Source organism: Seriola dumerili, unplaced genomic scaffold, assembly GCF_002260705.1.
Source record: "Seriola dumerili isolate Sdu_G_001 unplaced genomic scaffold, Sdu_1.0 BDQW01000538.1, whole genome shotgun sequence".
Classification (NCBI taxonomy): Eukaryota; Metazoa; Chordata; class Actinopteri; order Carangiformes; family Carangidae; genus Seriola; species Seriola dumerili.
Window position 1 is genome coordinate 689,531 of NW_019174793.1, and position 22,009 is coordinate 711,539.

Here is a 22,009-nt window from a genome sequence, read left to right on the forward strand (position 1 = left end):
ATGGACGACCTTATTTTTTTTTGCTGCAAGCCACAGGCAGCTCTGTAGTCGGTGAAGCTGCTGGCCATGTCAGTGTTGTGTCTGTGGATTAATCGGTTGTTGTTTTCTCTGGGATTTATCTTGAACAACTGGTTCTAACAAATCTCAAAGAGTTTTTTTCTCTAACTCTTCACCTCACAGCGTGAAATGCTCGTGCAGACCTTAAACCTTTTCCGATTTCAGGAGCCAAATGTTAAAGAACTCTGTATGAATTAGCTCTTGAACATTAGAACCTGACCTCTGACCTGCAATGAACTGCACTCCTAATGCCACCGTCACTCCAGAGCTGGGACTTGTCGCGAGCCCAGGGGCCGGAGATGGAGGGTCCCAGGAAAGCGGTGGCAGTGCCGGAGGCAGCGGAGGACTGTGGGTGACGTCCCTGCTCGGTGCCACACTGATGATCATGTGTGTCATGGGTGTGGCAGGCAACACATACACACTCATCATCACACGCTCGGCTGCTCTGCGCCGAACCGGCTCCATGTACGTTTACATCGTCAACTTGGCTCTGGCTGACCTGCTCTACCTCTCCACCATCCCCTTCGTGGTCTGCACCTACCTGGCCCATGACTGGCTGTTTGGTGAGGCCGGCTGTCGCATCCTGCTGAGTCTAGATCTCCTCACCATGCATGCCAGTGTCTTCATTTTGGTTGCCATGAGCCTGGAGCGCTATCGCGCTGTAGCTAGGCCCTTCAGCGCGCACAGGTCCTCGTCCCGCAAACGACGCCTAGCGGCGGGGATTATCTGGGTGTTAGCTGTCGTGCTGACGCTTCCCATGATGGTGATGATCCGACTCAGGGAGGGAAAACCCACTGCGGCAGGTTTGGTTAAGAGGATCTGTTTCCCTACCTGGACCCCTGAGGCCTTCAAGGCTTATATCACCGTCCTGTTTTTTACAAGTGTTTTAGCACCTGGGTTGGTAATCGTTGGGCTGTATGTTGGGTTAGCCAGGCGCTACTGGGCAGCGCAGGTTAGCTTGGGAGGTAGCAGCCGCTCTGTCCGAAGGAGAGGACTCAAACAAAGAGTCGTATCAATGATCTTTAGCATCGTGGTGGCTTACTGGGCCTGTTTCCTACCTTTTTGGGGATGGCAGCTTGCCAAACTGTTCTCTCCAGAGTCTCTCAAGGCTTTGTCCGCAGCTGCTCATAACTATGTGAATTTCTTTGTCACGTGTCTGACCTACGGGAACAGCTGCATCAATCCATTTCTTTACACTCTTCTGACCCGGAACTATAAAGATTACTTGTCCCAGAAAGGTCAGTCCGTGGGGTCAAGCAGGGCTGATCCTGGATCAGCCGTGACCACGCCACTGCAGGACCTTTAGTGGAAGAATGAATAAGCATAAACACTCAAGCGAAAAAAATGTTATTCACCCACCAGCCTGACAGAGGACATTTCTGTTCCAGCAATTTTCTACAAAACTGAAAAATGTCATATTTCTGAGACACTTGTACTCTGTAGTAGCACTTTTCTACAACCTTCAGCACAGCAGGTGGATGTTTGCTAACATGAGAGTCTGACTACAAGCCTTCTGGTTGGATGGCAAACGGCACAAATGACACAGTATTTCTGTTCTCTGTTATATAATCTAACACACATCCCCACATGCCTGTCTGACAATCTCTAATTGCTGACACTGATGATATAATTCATACAAATTAGCTGGGGATCTTGGGATTCAAATGCGAGTCATTTTTCAAACTAAAAAAGGTTTGAATTCAAAACACGATTTTCAAAAGTTCTGAGAATATTTTGGAAGAAATACTGATCAGAACAATCACAGCAATCAATTACTTTGCAATTACTGTTAAAAATTCAAATCTTTCTAATTGAAATGAAATGTAAACTGTAAAATTGTTTTCCTTTACTTCCCTGTTTGCCATCCATCTCATAAACACACACACACATGCAAAGTATATTTCATCTCCTTCCAGGGAATGTGGTTGCATCGTGCCACATTCCTCGGCCCACGACCACGGTGCTTTTGAGTCCTCCTGTAAATTGTCTCTGTAAGAGTGTGCTTCATATCATCTCTGTCGTATATTCTCCCTCCTTTTGCATTAACCTGTTTTATCTGTTTCACACATTCACATTACAGGCAATTCTTATTGTGTTTCTAATTTGTGTTTTTGTCTTTACATTACATTTTTTTATGTGGCAAATGTCTAATACCAGTTTTGAACTAACTTGCATTTAAAAATTAAAAAGTACCGCAAACATTTTTATGCAGAATAATGCAAATACAATAGAGGGAAATTAACCTATGACCATCGTACAGTTTCAGTAATATGATTTAATTCTCTTAAAGGTATGTCGACATCTCTTTATAGATTCTTTCAAACATGCAGTCATTTCTTTGCTTTATGTTCCATTTGCACTGAAGTAACATTTGAAATAACAGTGGTCTAAGACGTCTTTCTCTGAACTATGGAAGTCCTGAAAGGCAAGGGATTTTTTTTTATTTTTATTTTTTCCAAGGATAATTGTTTTCTTTCATCTTTTCATTTATTTTTTTCATAATTTTTTTCATCTGTGAAAACAAGTCTGGTTTCTTGGAGTGGAAAAATGATCCTGACACAAAAAAAGAAATACAGATAGTACCTTTTTTATATATATTTCTAATATATGATTGTGTGTCTTTGTTGCATGAATGTTGCATGAATTTAAAAGAAAATACATCAATTGTAAATTAAGATTTATGTACCATAATTGGAGATTATGTTGTATGGTTGTATGGTGTGTGTCAGAGAGTCAGAGACAGAGATGGCACTCTTTCCTTTTTTTTCACAGCATTTATTAACAAACCCAGTGACTGAAGAGATGTCAAGCAGACACAGTCTGGTGAGATGTGCTGTGGCTCCCTCTGTAGGCCATTTCCTCTTATTACAATATCCATGTTGATGTACATTTCTAGGGTTATATTTCTATAAGCCTCAACAGGAGAAAAGATGACTAATCAGGCCTCGCCTCAGTAATTTAAAACAGGCTATTTCAGCAACAAACAGCAGGTGGACAGACCAAGAGTCAAAGGTGAAGTCGATGGTCGGCGTCTACTTGATCTTGATGCCGATGATCCTTGCATCACCGCTGACGTCAAAGTACTTGTACTTGACGTCCCCCAGACGATTGGGGAAATTCATCATGGAGTCATCAGGGAGCTTGATGTAAAACTGCTCATTGTTGAAGTTGATGTAAAACTGATGAATGAAAGGGGGAGAGAGAGAGACAAAACACACAATTTATCTTCCAGTGTCAGTGTTAGAGTCAGTTACTCTGGCATTATTGCTCAACTAAACGATAAGATAACCGGTATTTGAAAAGAACGACTGAAACAGCATTTTGAGCAGAATCATCAAAGTGAGACTATTTATCTCTTTCTGAAGTGATTAACTTTTATGAGCCTATAAACCCCTTCTTGATTGTATAGCTCAGCGTCTGTTGACCTAACTGTTACAGCACAGATACCAAGCCCACTAATAACCTCCCTGTGGCTACAGACAATTTGAAACTTGAGCATGAGCCAAATGACTGTGACAAATACAGCAAAAAAAAAGAAAAAAGAAATCTTTCAAATACAGAAGGTCTTAGTGTGAACTATAATCACCTAAAAGCAGCAGCTTTAAGCCTTTGTTGTCTAAACAACCATAAGAATGCAACTTCATTCTTTCTTCTATTTTAGGTGCTGCAGAATGTGATGAAGATCTTTAGAGACATGTAAGAAATTTACTTTGTGCTATAAGATTCATCAGTTGCACAATTTTGTTTGCCAGGTTAATCTTTGAACTCACCTTTGAAATATTAAGACACGTTGATGATTGTGTGTACTTTCATTTGAATCAAGCGAATATGGCTTTAAATTGAGACCGTGTAACTTCTGAGACAATAAATAACATATTCTGACATTTGAAATTCAGGAAAGTTCAAAATACTCTGAGATTTTGCTGATACAGCCTTTCATGATCTTGCATGAGCAGTAGCTTATGGTGGCTAATGTTAGCAAAATGTAGCTCTGTAACTAGCATTACTGAGTCAGTTCATTGACTTGATGACTCCTACACTACCAATATCTTGCGCTGTACTGTACTGTACTGTACTTACATCCTTCACACTGAACCTTGTATCTGTGTTATTGACTAAATGGTTCTGTTGTCTCAGACTACAGGATTTTGAGATTGCAGATAACTTAACATATACCCTAATACTCTACCAACACACCTTGCATTCCTCCCCAGGTGAAAAGGGGAGGATTCCTTCGCATTGCTCGTCACCCCAGCATCCCCCAGACAAGGAGTTGCAGACAATGGTGTTGTTGCTGAAACGAGGGTTGAAGTGCATTGCGATGTTTTCAGAGTCATGACCGATGTTGATGGCAAAGCTGGAATGAAGGCAGGGACATAGAGGTCAAAAGAGCGCATGAAACGGGAAGAAGTGGATGATATATTAACCTATCGTACACAACATCAACTTCCTCTTGATTAAATGTCATTGAATCCACATCTGAAAACGGAGCTGCATGAACCAGAGATGATGGCTGATCATTTTCAGAAAGTCTGTCAGCACTTGACAAATTGATATCTCAAGAGGACAACTTACGTATTGCAGTCATCCTTGGGCTTGATGCGGATCTTGAGCTCATGCCCCTCCTTGAATGTCATGTCCTTGACTTTCTGTAAAGGGAAACGACAAAGAGGAACATGGGAAGTGACTTGGATGGATGGATGGTTGGATGGATGGACGAGTCTTAACTGAAATGACTGAAAATCCAATGATGAAACAAGTCGATTTACAGCTTTTATACAAAAACAATTGTAAAGGAAAAAGCCACCAAGATCACTACCACCTGGGAAGAGAGAAGGCTAAATGGCTAAACTGTTGACTCCTCTGTTCCTCATGTTCATGTGTCTGTTGGAAGTTTCTCCCTGTTAAAAACAAATTTTTTTTCTCTCCACTGTCGCCAAGTGTTTGCTTATTGTGGGAACTGATGGGTTTCTTTCTATAACATAGTCATTAAAGTAAAGTGTCTGTTTTGTTTGTGAAGTTAGAGTGCAAAGAGGAAGGGGTTACCTTTTAGAACAATAATCTTGTTTGTCATGTCCTGTTTTGAAAAAGCTTTTGCTTTAATTTAACTATTTAGAGACAAATCTAAATGACTGTTTGCACAGTGTACTCTGGAGGGAGAATTGATAATCCTAGGTGTTTTTTATCTTCGCTGTTGATGATCAACCAGGGTAGAACAGTGTACAGAGTACTGAAACAGGAAGGTGCTTTATTTGCTCAGACATGTGGTCGTCATGCAGAGACAGTAAAACCATAAAGAGGCACCCAATGCTGGGACCTTCTATGATACATCGGCAGACACTAGATAGGTACCATTGCCACACCTCTCTACATAACTGCATCACCTGATGGTTACACATCAACATCCTGGCCCCAGTAAACCTGAACCACACCCAAAGATACCTCAGTCTTTACCACCCACTATATATTCTTTGAACTCATGTCTTGTCCCCTATCTCACATCAGTTCAAACATAAGTTTATCATTGACTAAACAGGGCAAGGTGCTGGAGAATAACTAAGTGAAGTTACACCTGATTCATCCCTGTGGTGATTTGAGTTATCCTAACTATGGAGAAGGATAACTAAGAGAAGTGTGCATCACCCGAACACAATGCCCGTGTTCTTGTCCCAGGCCACTGCCAGAGTATTATACCTAACAATAAATGCATGTCTCACAGGGATCGAAGAGGCTAAAGAAAACTGTGATTTGACTGAGGCAAACACTTCTTTAGATTTTAGTTAGTTACTTAATAAAGATACGAGTAAAGCCTTTCCTGGGTTTAGATACGTGAATATTTTAGATTCCTTGCTCCTCATTGGTTACAGTGCTTACACCTTTATCAAATCACATGACGGTGAGAAGGATCAAGGGATCTGTGACCCCTGAACTAATGTTAGTGTTTGACAAAATACACAAATTACATCTACAGAAAAAAACTATATCCAATAAAAAACAAAAAAAGATGTTAAAACCTTTCCTGTCTTTTCTATGGATTTAAAATTAAGCCATCAACATCTTTACAATACAGAGTGAATCAGTGTTAATGACTCTGCAAATCACAAACCTCTTTAAAACATATCTCTTTGACCTTATTACCATCCAAATCTGAAATGTGTGAATGTGTTTGAATATTTTAAGTGCAATCAGACTGCTAAAGTCTTTGACAGCAAGAATGCACTATATCTCCTGTGTGTGTATTTATAATGACATTAAACATTAAAGTTAAGTCATAAGCATTTTCTATATAAGGATAGGAATAACAAGATAATGAATGCAGATATTTGTCCATGTGGAGGATGAAGAAATGTCCTATGAATGAAGCTCTTTCATGCCACTTACCATCTTGGCTGTTGTTAGTGGGTTTCGCCGCGAGTGACAAAGCTCTGCAGGCAGGTGAGTGGTTTATATAACACTGGTGATATCAGGGGCAGGAAGCCGTCAACAGGGAGGGAGTTGTAAAAAAATGACTATTCACATGTGACGACATTTGATCCTCAGTGAAGCCACCGGGTCGCTCTTCTGTTTCATATTACAGGATGTTTGCCACAACATCAGGTGGAAATTCAACTTCAGGAGAATAAATAAAAACAGTCCATGCATTGTAAACATAATAACACATATTCACATGTTTGGCTTGACAGACTTAATACTTTTTTTTTATTAAATAGAAATCAAACTGTACTCAGAACAAACTTATAAACTTACTTAAAGACAGTTACTCCATAAACAACACAATACGCACTGACTGTTAAATACCAGTAGAGGTAGAGTATATTCCATTAAAATATCAATGAAATGTAATGCAGGAATTGCATTACTTTTATTGATTGGACCCCTCACATTAAGAGCTATTGATGCAAATGATGAACTAATACAGCATATGACCATATTTTAGAAGTAGGCTTTAGACTTGTTTGCAAATAAGAAATGTGAATTCTTAATAAAGGGTTGATTGTCTTAAATGCGCAGTCATTGATTATAATAGTCTTCCATCCTCAAAGCATCTGGTGCAGAAAAATAACAGGCTAAAATTAGAAATGTTAAGGTCATTATAGAAGCCTACAGGGGACTCTATTCAAATGATCATGTAAACTTGAAAATGAAAATGTAATTTTTCACGTATGTATGTGTTCTAGGATTTTACTGGACTGAGCAAAGCAGGAGAAGCAATCAGCAGCTTCCATTTGAAACTATTTGATCTTGTGCTTGCCTATATACTGTGCAAAGGTTTTAGGTACTAAAAGTAAAATGTGGGTGCTTTGAAAATAAATGCAATGAATAGTTTTTATTTGTCAGTTAACTTCATACAAAGTACAGTAAACAGAAAAAGCCAGATGCGTCCCTTATGATATTGCGTAATTCTTTTTTTTTTCAAGCAAATGCTAGTTTCCAAGTTATTTAATATTATTATGTCATAATGTGTGTGTGTGTGTGTGTTTGTGTGTGTGTGTGTTCGTGTGTGTGTGTCTGAAAGTAGGTCATGGCTTCACGGTTTCACCCGAGCAAAAACACCGACGTATGTTCCACGTCGGAAGTGGGAGTGACTTTCAGTAGGGTAGCCAATCCTCTGTCTCCTTTTGAAGATGGGCGTGTCATACATTCAGTGCCAACAAACCGAAGCTAACTCGAATAAACAACCAAGTTAGCTTGTCAGCTAGCCACCAACGTCTGGTATGGCTTCATTTCATAAGAGATTTTATTATCTAATTCGGCTTCAATAACCATTCAGTTCTCCAGAAGTTCAAAAATGTAGTTGACATGTTACAGCTATGGCGATTTATTTAAATATTTTTTCAGTTTTAGGGTGTTAACATATTATAACAGCAAGTTCGATATATTGTTAGCATTAGCTAACTGCCTGTGATAATCAACCTAACTTTCTGTCTTTGCCAACGGCTAAAGCGGGTTGAGCCAAGCAAGGGAGACAAGTTAGTTTGTTTATTAATTTTTTCTGCGTTTGCATTATTTCTATCTGTAGAAATGGCGTCGGTAACGACGACAGAACCAGCGATATGCCCGGCTGCAATACCAGCCGCAGCAGAGTCCATAGTGCCCGCTTGTATGTTTGCACCTGACCGGGGATGTGCTGACGATCCAACCGGCGTAGAGGGCTTTGAAGACGGCGAGGCTACAAACGGCGAGTCCGCGGAGCATTTAGACTTAAGCAGTAAGGTGGGCCTCACTGTAAATTGCACCTAGTACTGTTAGGTTTTAAAATGTTGCAACCACGCAGCTTTTTGTTTTGATTCGGTGAACGAATGCTGTGTCGTTACATTACAGAGTCCCCGTTGCATGTAAATTGCACACAGCACATTTTTTGCTGGCTGTGCAAAACTCCAGAAAGTGACACGTATGTTGCACTGCGTATGTGACTGCATGCAGCTGGCAGATTACCCAGCCATTATGTATATCTACTGTACGTCCAAACCTTAAAGTAATTTATATACTGGGAAAATAAGTACCCTAAGACATTTGAATGTTTTGCCTAACCAAACTGTATTGGCTGATTTGCAGAGCACATTGCCTTAAAGCAAAAACTTTGACTTCAGATTACTTGTTGGAGTTGTGACTTCAAGACACTCACAAAGACTTGTTTGACTCAGTGTTTGCTCTCATTTTGACCTTTCCAAGTTTTTCTCTGTTGTCTCTTTCCCTGTCTCTCACTTTTCAGCTGGTCCTAGTGAGTCCAACAGGGGAACAGTATGATTCATTACTACGACGTTTGAGGGAGCAGATAGATGAGGGCTGTGGAGAGACAATCTATGTGGTTGGAATGGGCTCAGGTAAGGACAACTAACTTTCCAGGAACCTAAGGATGAAGCATACACCTGTTAAGAGTGGAAGGATATGTGAAGTCCTGTTCTGCAAGATATTAGCTGTATGTCTGGAGCAATCAACTAACAAATTGTCTGCATCTAGTTGTTGTTATATTATGTTTTGTACCGAGAGAATGAAGGGGAAAGTGGGCAAAGTCTCCATTTAATAATTGCTTTGATTGAACAACATGTAAAAGATGTAACATGTAAATCTTTAATAATCATAAAAACTTATACAATAATTTGTGAAGTAGTGTTAAAATTATTTTAAAAATCTATTCATCAACTCCTTTTTCTCCATGATGAAAACAAGATGTGAATGTGTCAAAATGTATATCAACAAAGAAAAACTTGGAATGTAACGTGGAATGTTATTTGGAAATAAATATAAATCACTTACCGAAATCTCTTAAAAAAAAAAAGATGTGATGAAAATTTACTGCGGTGTACAGTTTTTGGCTATAGTTTGCTTAAATAATTGAACAAAGCGATAAGTAAAGACTAAAGTTACGTGAACTTTTGATATCAGCTATAAACTTGCCAAAGAGAGCACTATTGACAAGTTAAAGAATTGTTTGCACCTGGAAAAAACTGATCTTATTGAATAATGAGGGAGATTGGTTTATTTTAGATGTGGTGTAGAGATAATGCTGTAACACTGAGAGGACAGAAGTCTGTAACTGAATCATCTGTGCTCAGACATACCCCAGGCCAAGAAAATTATCTTTTCATTCACGTGGTGTATGTGGTGAACAGATCCTATAGATGGCACCAAAGGCTTTTTATGTTTTCCCAGACATGCTGTTTTTTTAATTTACAATGGGGCCTCAAAATTAAAAGCAAGGGTAAACCAAGACAAAATGTACCATCATGCTGTCTATTTTCCACTCACAGCTGACCTTAGGAGATATGAATAGCGTAGCTTTGCTGCTCAAAAAGACCATTGTATTTGCACATTGACCATTTTCAAGCAGTGAGAGATATTGTTTCACATTTGTTTAAGTATTTGGTGGAAGCAGTTAATCAGTGTATTTAGGCAAAAGCCGGGCCACCAGTGTGCAGTCGCAGAGCCATCACTTCTGTCAGCTGTGGCCCAGCATGTCCTCCCAGGCAGCTGACCCCCATTTGTCTGCTATTTAGTTTTCATTCTGAAATTCCCTTCCCCACACACAGATGCGGGAGCTTTTGTTGACAGCCAGGGTTATTTTCTGCCTGCTACAGCAACATGTCTGACCCATGTGGTCTTTTGGGGGAAGGGTCAAAGTGCATGTGTGAAAGGGTGTCATTTTTCCCTGCTCAGCACAGGGACTGTCACTTGTTCACCAGTTCATGGATGTCTGTTTTGTGACTGGACAAGCAGCCAGCTGACTGGTATACTGGCCTGACTGGTAGTTTTTGTTTCCAAGTCTTCTAACCCTAAACCATGTGGCCAGGCGAGCAGCAGAGAGCTGAATTTCATTTTTCATTTTCCCTGAAAAAGACACCGGATGTTTTGATTTCTCTGCAAATTAGTATTTACATAAGAAAGATATATCTTTATGTAGTAACCTATGGCATCCTATGCTGTTCTTGGATTGCATCTGAAGCAGACTGGTTATAGTGTAGTCATTTTGGGAGGTACTGTGGTTACAGTAAATTAAGTTTTCTCATCTTAACAGCACACCCACTTTGTCTCTCCCATAAACCACCTGTTTATTTATTCTTTCTTCCACAAAGTCTCCCTTCAGTGTTTTATTTATACTCCTGGTCACCACCCTGTCATATAGCAAGCCGCTCCCAGGGTGAGGCTTTACATTAACCCTGACATTTTGCAGACAAAGAATATGTTTATTGTTCATCAGGTGCTCAAGATAAAAACACACATCCAATAGCAAATGTGTAATTTTACATTACTTCTTGCTCTTTTTGACTTACCCCCTCACACCTCTCTCTTTAGATGGAGGGGACTATGGCCTGGATGAGAAGGACATGGAGGCATCGGTAGCCACGGTGCGGTCGCTGTGTGAACAGATTGAGGCTGACCTAATCCTGCTAAGGGAGAGGACAGACACTGGCGGAAAAATTCGGGACTACCTCATCAGACGGCGGGTGGGAGAACAGGATTTCCTGGAAGTTAGGTAAAACCAAAAGAATAGGAGTCAGCAATTAAAGCACTATAGGAGCTCTGGGTAAGGAAAGTAAACAAGTAATAGTTACCCCTACCTCATCAGCTATTAAAGTGCTCATGTGCAAAACTCTTGAATCCTAAGTGACCTAAGTCTTTTCTTCAATCCTGTGTTATCAGCAGAAGCCGATCTCCCATCTATTTTTGATCCAATTGTAGTATATTAATATCCATTACATAACCAATACAGCGCAGCTTGTGTGACAGACATGTTCTGTGGTATCATTTAAAAAGCACATTTGATATCACGGACATGTTCATATGAAATTCAGGCATAAATATGTAATATTTGTAATCTTTCTGCAACTGAACTTTTTTGTTTAGTTCCTTGAAAGTGACACATTTACATATATATTACGCATTTCAAAATAGGTATATATATATATATATATATATATATACGTATGCTATATGTATATATAGCATACGTATATACGTATGTATATATGCGATACAAATGAAAACAAATCATGGGTATAGATAAAAATAGGCTGATGGATTTTCCATTCCCCTGTGAATGTGACAGATTATGATTTATTACAGCTCAACTCCTTATTGCACCTGACTTTGCTGCTGGCAATGTTTATTCTGTTTTGACATGTCTTTTCCGTCTATGTGTGTCGTGTCTTATGTGGGTTTCATTCATGTTGATATGGAATTGGATTTGAGAGATGATAGTTATTCTCTGAAGTTTAATTGAACTTTTAATCATTCTGCAAAGTTTGCACTGAGCATCTCCAGCAATGCTGCTCAATGATAAAATAACAAAAATATGAGAATCATTGGTAGAACAGAATAACACACTATATACAAGATACAGGCTCAGTTAAAGCAGTCACAGGCAAGATATGCACGTGTTTACTTCGCTGCACTATTGCATATTGTATCTACATGTAATTCTCTATACTTGCCCCTGTATTTCTCACTTTCCCTCCTCTCCTTCACCTTGTCTCCAGAGTGGCTGTTGTAGGGAATGTGGATGCTGGGAAGAGCACCTTGTTGGGGGTTTTGACCCATGGTGAGCTGGACAATGGCAGAGGCTTCGCTCGCCAGAAGCTCTTCAGACACAAACATGAAATGGAGAGCGGCAGAACCAGCAGTGTGGGCAATGATATCCTCGGCTTCGATCAGGAGGGACAGGTGAGCTTCTACCGATCTGCAAAGACATGACTTTTGCAGCGTTAAAGTGGACTGAGCACAGATCAAAACTTTGCTTACAACTGTCCATCATAAGCCCCCTCTCTACCTGGATGCTTGTGGTGTGACACGGGAAGAGCAGGTTTCTTTAAGATGACAATCTTGCTTGACAGCAAACCTCCATGCTAATGTGTTATGTCGAAATCATCTCTAAATTTTCCTTCAAATATGTAAAAAAAAAAATCACTTGTGCTTATCTGCAAATAAAAGTGCAGTTATGAATTTCTCTTCATGTGCCAACTTTGACTGAAAAGAAGGGAATCTGTTCTCTTTCTCAGTTTTTTGTGCACTCTCTCTCACATACTCAATAAATCATATTCTGTTCCCTCTGTTCCTTTAGGTGGTGAACAAGCCAGACAGCCACGGTGGCGGCCTGGACTGGACCAAGATCTGTGAGAAATCCTCAAAGGTCATCACCTTCATTGACCTGGCCGGCCACGAGAAGTACCTCAAGACCACCGTCTTCGGCATGACCGGACACCTGCCTGATTTCTGCATGCTCATGGTGAGAGAAGGGAGAGGGAAAGGGAAGCACGTGTGGTTGTGTTTCTTAGATTGATGATTATTTATCTGGAAAAATTCAAATATTTGCTACTAAACTAGCAAAATCCTACACCATTTTTAAAATTTCTGTTCATATTTAATTTTCATTGCCTAGTTCACCATCCCGTCTCTTTGTTCCTCTTCTCTCCTCTCAGGTCGGCAGCAACGCTGGCATCGTTGGCATGACCAAAGAGCACCTGGGCCTGGCACTGGCTTTAAATGTACCAGTGTTTGTAGTGGTTACTAAGATAGACATGTGTCCAGCCAACATCCTGCAAGGTAAAGAGACAGGCCGCTGTATTCCCTCTTGAAATCCTAGACCTGTTGGTGTTAGATACCAACTACAGAGCTGCACAACTTTAGTAACTAGCTTCACAACTCCACACACCATCCAACAAAGTAAGATAAGTTATCGATGGATTTCCCATATGTTCAGACTGCAAACACATTGAGAAGTCAGTTATCAGCAAGAACAACGTCTTACATGCTAAATTCAGTATAATTTACATTCCCACGGCAACAATTACATCAATACTATAACAGCCATGCCATACTTATCGTTCTGTTGTTAAAAAACGCTTGTAGACACTAATTTCTTTTATACACTACTTGGCTTTACTTTAATTATGTTAAGTCAGTGCGTATAAAATCCAACACTTACTCACCATAAAAGCCTCTCAGGGAAAGAGAGGAATTTGCACCCCCAAAACTGCTGGAGGGTTGTAATGTGAAACAAAAAGAGGAAGAGTTGAGTTAGCATAAATAGCAAACCACTGCAAGAGCAAATTCACAACCTGCAAATGGGAGCAGTTTAGAAAACAAGGAGTCCTGGAGTTACTTTTTCCACAAGTAGCACTTGTGGTTCTAAGTTGTGTGTTGTGTTCTCAGATGCTGTGACAGCCGATGTTTTTTTTTTTTTTGAGAATTACTCATGCATTGGATATCTGTGTGTTTATTTGCAGAGACACTAAAATTATTACAGAGGTTATTAAAGTCACCGGGCTGCAGGAAAATCCCAGTGTTGGTCCAGAACAAGGATGATGTCATCGTCACAGCCTCCAACTTCAGCTCAGAGAGGTAAGAGCAAACTACAGGGAGACGGACGGGCGGTAAGACTGGACCACACTGTCAGGAAAGAGAGAGAATCAAGCTGGGGATGTGCAAAGAGAAATAAAGTGGATCAGCAAGTGAACTGGAGAGGGGAGGAGCGACCAAAGAGTACATTCCCTTGTTTCTTACGATACGATTCTCTGGTAATATGCTTCCCCTTCTTTGTTTGGAGTATGAATTGTACAGTTGGTCAATTCTTACACATTGCCCCTTTTAAAAGTAATATTGATCACAATCTTCTATGCTTTTCACTGGTATTTTGAAAATGGCTGCTGCACACAGCAAAACAGGTACATGCAGTAGCTGCATTGTTAATGTTATCAGACCACTTCAATGCTGCTGTTTTGAAAGGGGTGTTTTGGTTTTAGAAATTGAATTGATTTGATAATATTTTAAGATTTAAAGCCACAAATAATTTGGAGTAAATATTGAATCTTGTTGGAGAGATTCTTGTTATCGCAGCCTCAGTTTGTGTTCTAGGTAGTAAGACAGATGCATTTCTTCTTTCTTCCATCTTTGATTTAGTCAAGATGTCTTAAATCTCAAACTTTAGTAAATATTCAAGTGCTAGTCCTTGAAGGGACTGCCATCACATGAAGGTCAGATGATAGGGTTGACTACGCAACACCACTCCTGAAACTAATAGAGCTTAAACAGAACAGAGTGTAATTTTTAAATGTCACATTCCCTCTGTTGTTCTCTGACATTTTCTCTCTCTGCAGGATGTGTCCAATTTTCCAGATCTCAAATGTGACGGGGGAGAACATGGACCTGTTGAAGATGTTCTTGAACCTCCTGTCTTCTCGGACCACCTTTAGCAACGATGAGCCTGCAGAGTTCCAGATAGATGACACGTACTCAGTACCGGTATGAAATCAAACATACACTCTCTCAGTCACTCTTTTCTCTTCAGGGTTCCACTCTTTTCTTTTCAACACATGAAAGTGGTCGCCAACAGGGGCAGAGCAAACAGAAGGGTTGACAGTGGTCAATCCCATGCGGAGACACAACAGCAGAGTGAGAGCTTTTGCTGTTGCGGGTTACGACCGATTGAAAAACCAATGTGTCTCTCAGCAGCAGTGTGTCATGGGAAAATGTCTTCGACTGAAGCGCTGAACTGAATCTGTGCGCTCGCTGTCAAACACCTAACCTGTGAATGTGAATGGGACTGCGGTGACATTACACTGACAGTATTTGTACGCAGAGGAAGGTTGTCACTGCTTTTAACAGCAGAGCAGAAGGTAAACACAAGCACATCATGTGCACTGCAAAAACACATTCACAGCATTAAAAGCTTAAATATTTTCTTCTTTAATTGCTAGCTGAGTGAAAGCAGTGGAAGTTGACATGGTTGTGGAAAAAATAGAGTGCACAGAGTTGTACTTTCTGAGGATGAAAAGAGGATTGTGGCTGAACATTCATGATAAAGTGTGACGTTTCATTGCTTCAGCTATTGTCATTTACCCTCTTAAGTAGAAAATCCTCAAGTAAAAGACATCATTTGTTGGAAAGTAATCTCTTGTGGCTTCATATTAATGAAGACTGTCTCTAAAGATGAAAACAGCACAAAGACAAGAAGAGCGACAGATCCTAACTTGACCTCTTGTTGGTCTTCTCTCGGTAGGGTGTGGGCACAGTAGTTTCAGGGACTACGTTACGCGGATTGATACGGCTCAACGACACGCTGCTCTTAGGCCCGGACCCGCTTGGCACCTTTATCCCCATTGCTGTAAAATCCATCCACCGTAAAAGGATGCCTGTCAGAGAGGTTCGCGGTGGACAGACGGCATCTTTTGCCCTCAAAAAGGTATGTGGGAGAATTTTCCGTCATAGAACATTTAATGCTTTTACCTGCTGCAAATTCAGCACGTAGACAACTTCAAACAAAGTAAAGTTTTAAATAAAACCTCTGAAAAAGATAATTATTCTGAAACTTTTGGATTTAATATGCATATGAATTAGTTTCCTAACTTTATAATCAGTTTTGTAATGCATGTAAATCCCAACGTGTGGGTGCAGGTACTCTTCTGTCTCTAATTTTTGACTTCACCACTCCTCCAACTTTGTTTGTCTTTTTTTTTTTTCCTGCTGTTATTTTCTGTACTTTCTTTCCCTCTTCTCAGATCAAACGTTCATCTATAAGGAAAGGAATGGTGATGGTTTCCCCAAAGCTGATGCCACAGGCCACCTGGGAGTTTGAGGCTGAGATTTTGGTGCTTCATCACCCAACTACGATATCCCCGAGATACCAGGCCATGGGTTAGTGATAACACCGTCGCATCCCTTTAACGTCGATATGCACCAGATTATGCAGCCTTTGTATGTCTTGTCTTGGGTGCAGCTACAGTTGGATTTATGAGGTCTTGCTTTATGAAAAGTGTATGGTCAACCAGAAACATTCCTACCAAGAGTAAATGAGCCTCTCTCTCATCATACTAGTCCACTGTGGCAGCATCAGGCAGACAGCCACCATCCTGACAATGAACAAAGACTGTCTGAGGACAGGGGACAAGGCCTCAGTTCACTTCCGCTTCATTAAGACCCCCGAGTACCTGCACTGTGACCAGAAGCTGGTGTTCAGGGAAGGACGCACCAAAGCTGTGGGCACCATCACCAAGGTACCGGAGCTTTAAATTAGGAAGCTACATCACATCTTCCTAATTTACTTTTACGTAAATTTACTTTACATTAAAGACATTTGATTCGCTGTTAAATTCAAAAACAATGAATGAGGCGGATTTACTAACAATTTCTGTGCTTATGTCTTCAGCTTCTCCATTCAGTGAACACTCAGGCAGCTAAGGCCCAGCAGTCCAAGACACAGGCCAATAAGAAGACTTCTAAAGACGGCACAGCAGCCAATGAGGAGGCTGGATCAACAGCACGACCGCCCAGTCCTAACACAGCGCAGCTACCAGTGAGTAAATCCATGTCCAGTGAACCTTTATAATGTCTGATCGTACAAGTGAGGCCTGAAATATGAACATTTTGTGGTGCGAACACGCTTTATGTAGCCAGTATTATTAGTAGAAGTATGTAATGAATAATGCTAAGTCAAATTCATGGGCAGAGTTGGCCTTATGATCATGATACAAGACTCAGGATAGTATTGCTGAGTCCTAAAAAGTATTTTTGGGATATTTTTAGAGTTGAGTTGCATTTTTTTCTTGTCATACGGGAAACTTTCCTCATTTAATATATCATATTTAATAACATCTTGAAATGAAAAGGAACGGTTATATTCAAAACAGTTTTGTACGATGCCTGGATCCTTTTTTTTTTTTTTTTTTTTTTTTTTTTGTGCAACAAACTGTGAAGGAGAATGTTAAAGTCGCCTTTTATAACTGGTACTTGCCTCCTTTTTCTCGCTCTTTTGACTTTGTCTTTAAATACGCCAGTTAATTTTTCTTCCACTGTCTCCTCTCTTGCCCTTTCTCTTCCATTCCTCAATTATACGATTTTTTTTTTCTTCCTCCTATGTTAACTGTTTTTATTCCAAATCTTCCATATATCTCCTTACCCTGTCCATAATATCCTGCTTTCATCTCTCGATACGGTGACACACTTTCCCCCCTTTTTATTTTTTTCCTTTATTTACCTCTTCATTCGCCGTCTTATCATCATCCCTCCCCTCTGCTTTTTCTGCCCTTTACTCCTTTGCTGTCCTTCCCTCCCTCTCTCCCTGTCTTGGCATGCTGCATCAGACAGTGGCAGAGGAGGAGGAAGCTCTATGTAAAGATGGCAACAAAGAAAACAAGGTAAAGAGGATTCTACAGACTCTGGCAGTCATGATGGTCCTTGTCCTTGACTTGCAAAGTTTGTTGTTGGTTTTCTACACTTTCTAAACCTCACAAACCAAAGCTTTCTGAGCATGCGTACTTCTTTTCTGTACAGTCTTACTTTATATTTACAGGTTTCACCCGGAAGCTTCTCAGTACGTCTGCGGTGTTTTTCTGCTGGCCACTGAGCAGCTTCACCTTTTAGCAGGGAAGTAGTGCTGAGCTGGAGCAATGCGCTTTTTGTTTTTTTGTTTTTTTTTATTTAGAAATAATTCTCTCTTAAAGAGAGAAATTAATTAACTGTGCACATTTCTTCCAGTCTGTCAATGTTTAGAGTTCTATCTGGTTATATCAATTTCAAGTGACTTTTTAAAAGGTTTACAGAACTGCAATGAGTTACAATTTGACTTTTCATACATATTTCCAGTTACTGCTTGAAAACAACTAATGCAGTTTCATTTTTCATGCCTCTGCGCTGGTAACAGCCAGGGCCGGGGGCGTCATGTTTTTGGGTTGTCCGGCTGTACGTCTGTACGTCTGTACATACATCTGTCCCATTCTTGTGAAAGTGATATCTCAGTAACGCTTTGAGGGAATTAGATTATGTTGGGCAAAGGTCAAAGTTCAAGTTCACGACAACCTCACATCCATTACATCTTAAAGATGAACTGATGAAATACAACACGATGATCTCACAAAACACAACTCATGAATTAATACACTAATTATGACACAATTTAACTCAAGTGTCTCATAGGATAAACTGATGAAGTGATGACATTTTGATATCCAAAAGGTAAAAGGTCAACCTCACTGTGACGTCATAATGTTCTGGCAATTATTCAATGCTGTAACTCAGGAACAGAGATCGTGACCATATTTCCTGCAACCTGACATACAACCACGAGGTGGTAATTCTGCCTCCTCATATTGTAGAGGAAGTGGCCCTCCCCACCTGAAATGAAAACCACACCTGCTAATATCACAAGTTTTTACACTTTAATTAACTCTAACAATAACCTGCAGGAAAAAGCTGTATATATATTTAATGAGGCAATAGTAGGACATTTACTATTTACACCAAAAATTTCCTGGGGAACCCCTGACCTTCTCCTTATTCATTTTATTCCTTCCCCTTGGAGAAACTTTGTCTTTACCCTCTTAACCTCTTTGGTTAAAGACACGGGTGAGGAATGCATCTGAACATCTGAAACTGCTGTGAACCGAGCGGTTTTTACCTGCTGTCTGCTGTTTCTTTATTTATAAGCTGATTTCATGTAACAGCTGGCTCACTGTGATGTTCCTGTCTGACTGCAGCTCAAGTCAGGAGGCGGAGGGCGCAGGAGAGGGGGTCAGAGACATCGAGGGAAAGGCCTGAACGCCGCAACAATCTCTACAGCGTTGCCTGCGGGAGCAGCGGGCACAGCGTAAAAGCACAACCTTTCATTTCTCCTCGGCCCTTGTCATCTCTTTACAGGGAGGAAAAGTGACTGCATGGCCCTCTGATGGTTGTGTGTACAGACTGACTGCACATGTTTCTTTAATATAAAATGATTATTCAGCAATTTTGAATCATAAGAGTGAATTATTTTCCAGATTAAGTCAATTTAAAGCTTTATTGGATTATGTACCCACAGGCTGCTGAGGATGGTATTGAGTTTTTTTTTTTTCTTTTTTTTAGTTTGAGTTTTATTGCAGGTAACTGCAATTTGTAGGTGACATTATAAAATTTTCTAATACGGAAGTTTTGGGGGTGTTTTTCTCAGCCAGCAGAGGCATCAGTCACTTTCCCTGCCCTGACGTTTTCCAAACTTCAATCTACTTTTTTTTTTTTCTTGCCACCCCTCTTCTCTTCCTCATTCTGCATCCTCCTGTGTTCAACTCTACCTAACGTTCATTCATGCACACTAGGGCCTGAGTCCACATACAGTCACATCAGTCATTTGAGGAGGTAGATTGTGTTCACCAGCTGAAAAACAGCAATTTTCTTTTTAAAAAGTTCCTTGTCATTGAGACTGGCAGTTTGAATTCACATTGGGAATTGATTGAAATGAAAGGGAACCGATGCCAAACTTGAAGGGGTTACAAGTGTCTCACATCAGCTAAATGATGGATCAGACGTAGCTGATATGCTAATTTACCCTACTGCCGCTCTGGGTGGTAGCTAAGGTTGTTCTTGGGAAATCCCCTGCTGAGGGTCTTTTTGACTTTGTAACAGCGATGACGTTGGATAAAATTTTGTGGCCAGTTAACAGAAAAGTTCTTTTCTGTCCCTGGGGTTGGAGCCACTAATGCACTATCATCACCTGCCATGAAGCATCTCCTCGCAGATGAAGAGAAAACTGTCTCTCATCCATTTGATAATCCTGCTATAGAAAGGTGATTTTATACATTTTATATTAAACCCTTTTTCTAACCCTTTTACTAGATCCATGCAGATCTCATGCTGCCAATAGAAAAAGAGGCTGAATTGTCCTTCCTATTTTCTCAAGTACAGTCTCGCGTCAAAGTGGCTTTGTCGTGTGGTAACATGGTGTAAGTCCTTGGGAAATCACCTCCTTCGTTTGCTGGGAAATAACACTCAGTTCCTAGTTTATAATGTACAGCTAGCTAAAACTAAAGCAGTCTAATACAACAGTGCTGCAATAAGTCCTTCTTTCAGGAAGGTTGCAATGTTCAGTTTCTGTTGAAATTCTTTTACAGAGGTGTTGACTCAACTGTATGGTCTTTATGGAGGCTGTAGTTTGAAGTGCTGCTGAATAGTATGATGTTTTATTGACAGGTGTTTATATAATTTTGTCCACCCCATTTATATCAATGAGAGTGACAGAAAAACCTCTCTGTATAACGCAATTCTGCTCAACAGCGCCACAAGTTACAACCTCCAAAATGATCATACGGCTGAATCATCACCTCTCAAAGACGGTTTCAACACAAACTGAACATTATAACCTTCACGAAGGGAGGATTTACTGCAGGATTGTTGCTGCATTGGTTTTAGCTGGGTGTTCCTAATAAACTGGCAACTGAGTGTATTTTCAGCCAAGCCGGCACAAGCACAACTTTCTTCCACTTTGATGCAGGCTGACCGAAAATCCATAAGCGGATGCTCTCGTGCACAAAAAATGAGTCATCCAGTATTTTCTTTACTTCAATACAAAGGTCAAGTAAGAACAACGCACACAAAAAAAAGATTCTACCGTGACTTGAATCTGAACATTATGTCTGTGTACTCCATATGAATGAGTGGCTTGCAATTCATATTCTAAACTTCTGGGGGTCAAACACAAATATGTGTCAGACACAGGAAGTCAGTTTGTTTCATGTGATAAGACCTAAAATCATTTTTGGCACATAGTGTTTTGGCATCTCTGTATGATTCAGTATTGACTCTATAGTAGTCATCCAGATAAACCATGAGACAGGGACTGTATGGTGTTTTTGTTGAGGGTGTTAACAGCAGCCAACAGTGCACAAGTTAAAAATGCAAGTTGTCTCAAATTGTGCCTAATAAGCTAACATCGCTAACCACTCATCAGACTGAACTAAACACTGAGTCGCGATTTTTGGCCGCTTACAGCTGCTTTCCACTGGTCAAGTATCCTCTTCCCACTTTAGAGTTTTATATCGGGAAGGTTACTAAAAGTGTTATTGGTTGCTACAGTTTAAGGGGCTTTTTTCTTGTTCAGGGGCTTTTCACTCTCCCCTTTCATATACATACTATGATTTCATCCTGGGCAGTCTGGTCTGAGAGTCTTTGGGAGCTCTTTAATTACCCATTTTCTGATGATCACCACCTCACTGAACTGCCTGAATATTTCCCCTTTTTACCTTTGGACCCTCTTTCTTACTGATAGTGCATGGATTTATTTTTGAAGGGACACATTTTGTGTGTATGTATGTACAGAAATACAATTTGTGCAGAAGAACTAAGGATAAACAAGATGCCATTTAAATTAAGTGGTGCCAGTTTGTGTTGTAAATCCTTTTAAAATAAAGATGTTATAGAAAACTGACATGTGCATAATACTTTTTACTTTGAAGGTATTCAGGTGATGCTGTGATGATAGTAATGAGTGGAGCAGATTACATAATTACTTTGGACATTTATAGGCCATCATTATGCATTTAGTTCAAATAGACTAGTATTTCTTTCCATTAGACGGTGTCAAATACAGCAATCAGAAATGTGTAGTAGTAATCCATTGATATTTATGGGTCCAAGATGTTTGCATAATAAGTTAATCTGATAAATTTGGTTTCTTTATATTGTAAATGCCACTTTACACAAGATTTCTCAT

At 40.2% G+C, this 22,009-nt stretch overlaps 3 protein-coding genes across 5 annotated transcripts; 2 read left to right on the forward strand and 1 right to left on the reverse strand.

Moving 5' to 3' along the window:
- Positions 1-289: 289 nt before the first annotated feature.
- On the forward strand, positions 290-1,363 carry LOC111235869 (urotensin-2 receptor-like). The gene has a single exon (XM_022764439.1). The coding sequence runs from the start codon at positions 290-292 to the stop codon at positions 1,361-1,363; it is 1,074 nt and encodes a 357-aa protein (XP_022620160.1).
- A 1,449-nt stretch (positions 1,364-2,812) lies between these two features.
- LOC111235896 (galectin-2-like) lies at positions 2,813-6,499 on the reverse strand. The gene is made up of 4 exons (XM_022764474.1): positions 6,439-6,499; positions 4,633-4,706; positions 4,255-4,414; positions 2,813-3,236 (listed from the first exon to the last, which is right to left on the reverse strand). Exons 1-4 carry the CDS (start codon positions 6,439-6,441, stop codon positions 3,090-3,092), a joined length of 384 nt encoding a protein of 127 aa, XP_022620195.1. The 5' UTR covers positions 6,442-6,499; the 3' UTR covers positions 2,813-3,089.
- Positions 6,500-7,740: 1,241 nt separating this feature from the next.
- LOC111235892 (GTP-binding protein 1-like) lies at positions 7,741-21,721 on the forward strand. 3 transcript variants are annotated; one of them, XM_022764466.1, is made up of 15 exons: positions 7,741-7,770; positions 8,078-8,271; positions 8,771-8,882; positions 10,852-11,032; positions 12,036-12,219; positions 12,617-12,781; positions 12,975-13,098; positions 13,782-13,896; positions 14,652-14,796; positions 15,554-15,736; positions 16,053-16,188; positions 16,369-16,547; positions 16,700-16,846; positions 17,634-17,687; positions 19,026-21,721. In XM_022764466.1, exons 2-15 carry the CDS (start codon positions 8,080-8,082, stop codon positions 19,137-19,139), a joined length of 2,031 nt encoding a protein of 676 aa, XP_022620187.1. In that variant the 5' UTR covers positions 7,741-7,770; positions 8,078-8,079; the 3' UTR covers positions 19,140-21,721. The 3 variants fall into 3 exon arrangements, with proteins under 3 accessions (XP_022620187.1, XP_022620188.1, XP_022620189.1); XM_022764467.1 differs by lacking the exon at positions 17,634-17,687; XM_022764468.1 differs by lacking the exon at positions 7,741-7,770 and having other exon boundaries at positions 8,187-8,266.
- The last annotated feature ends 288 nt before the right edge of the window (positions 21,722-22,009 follow it).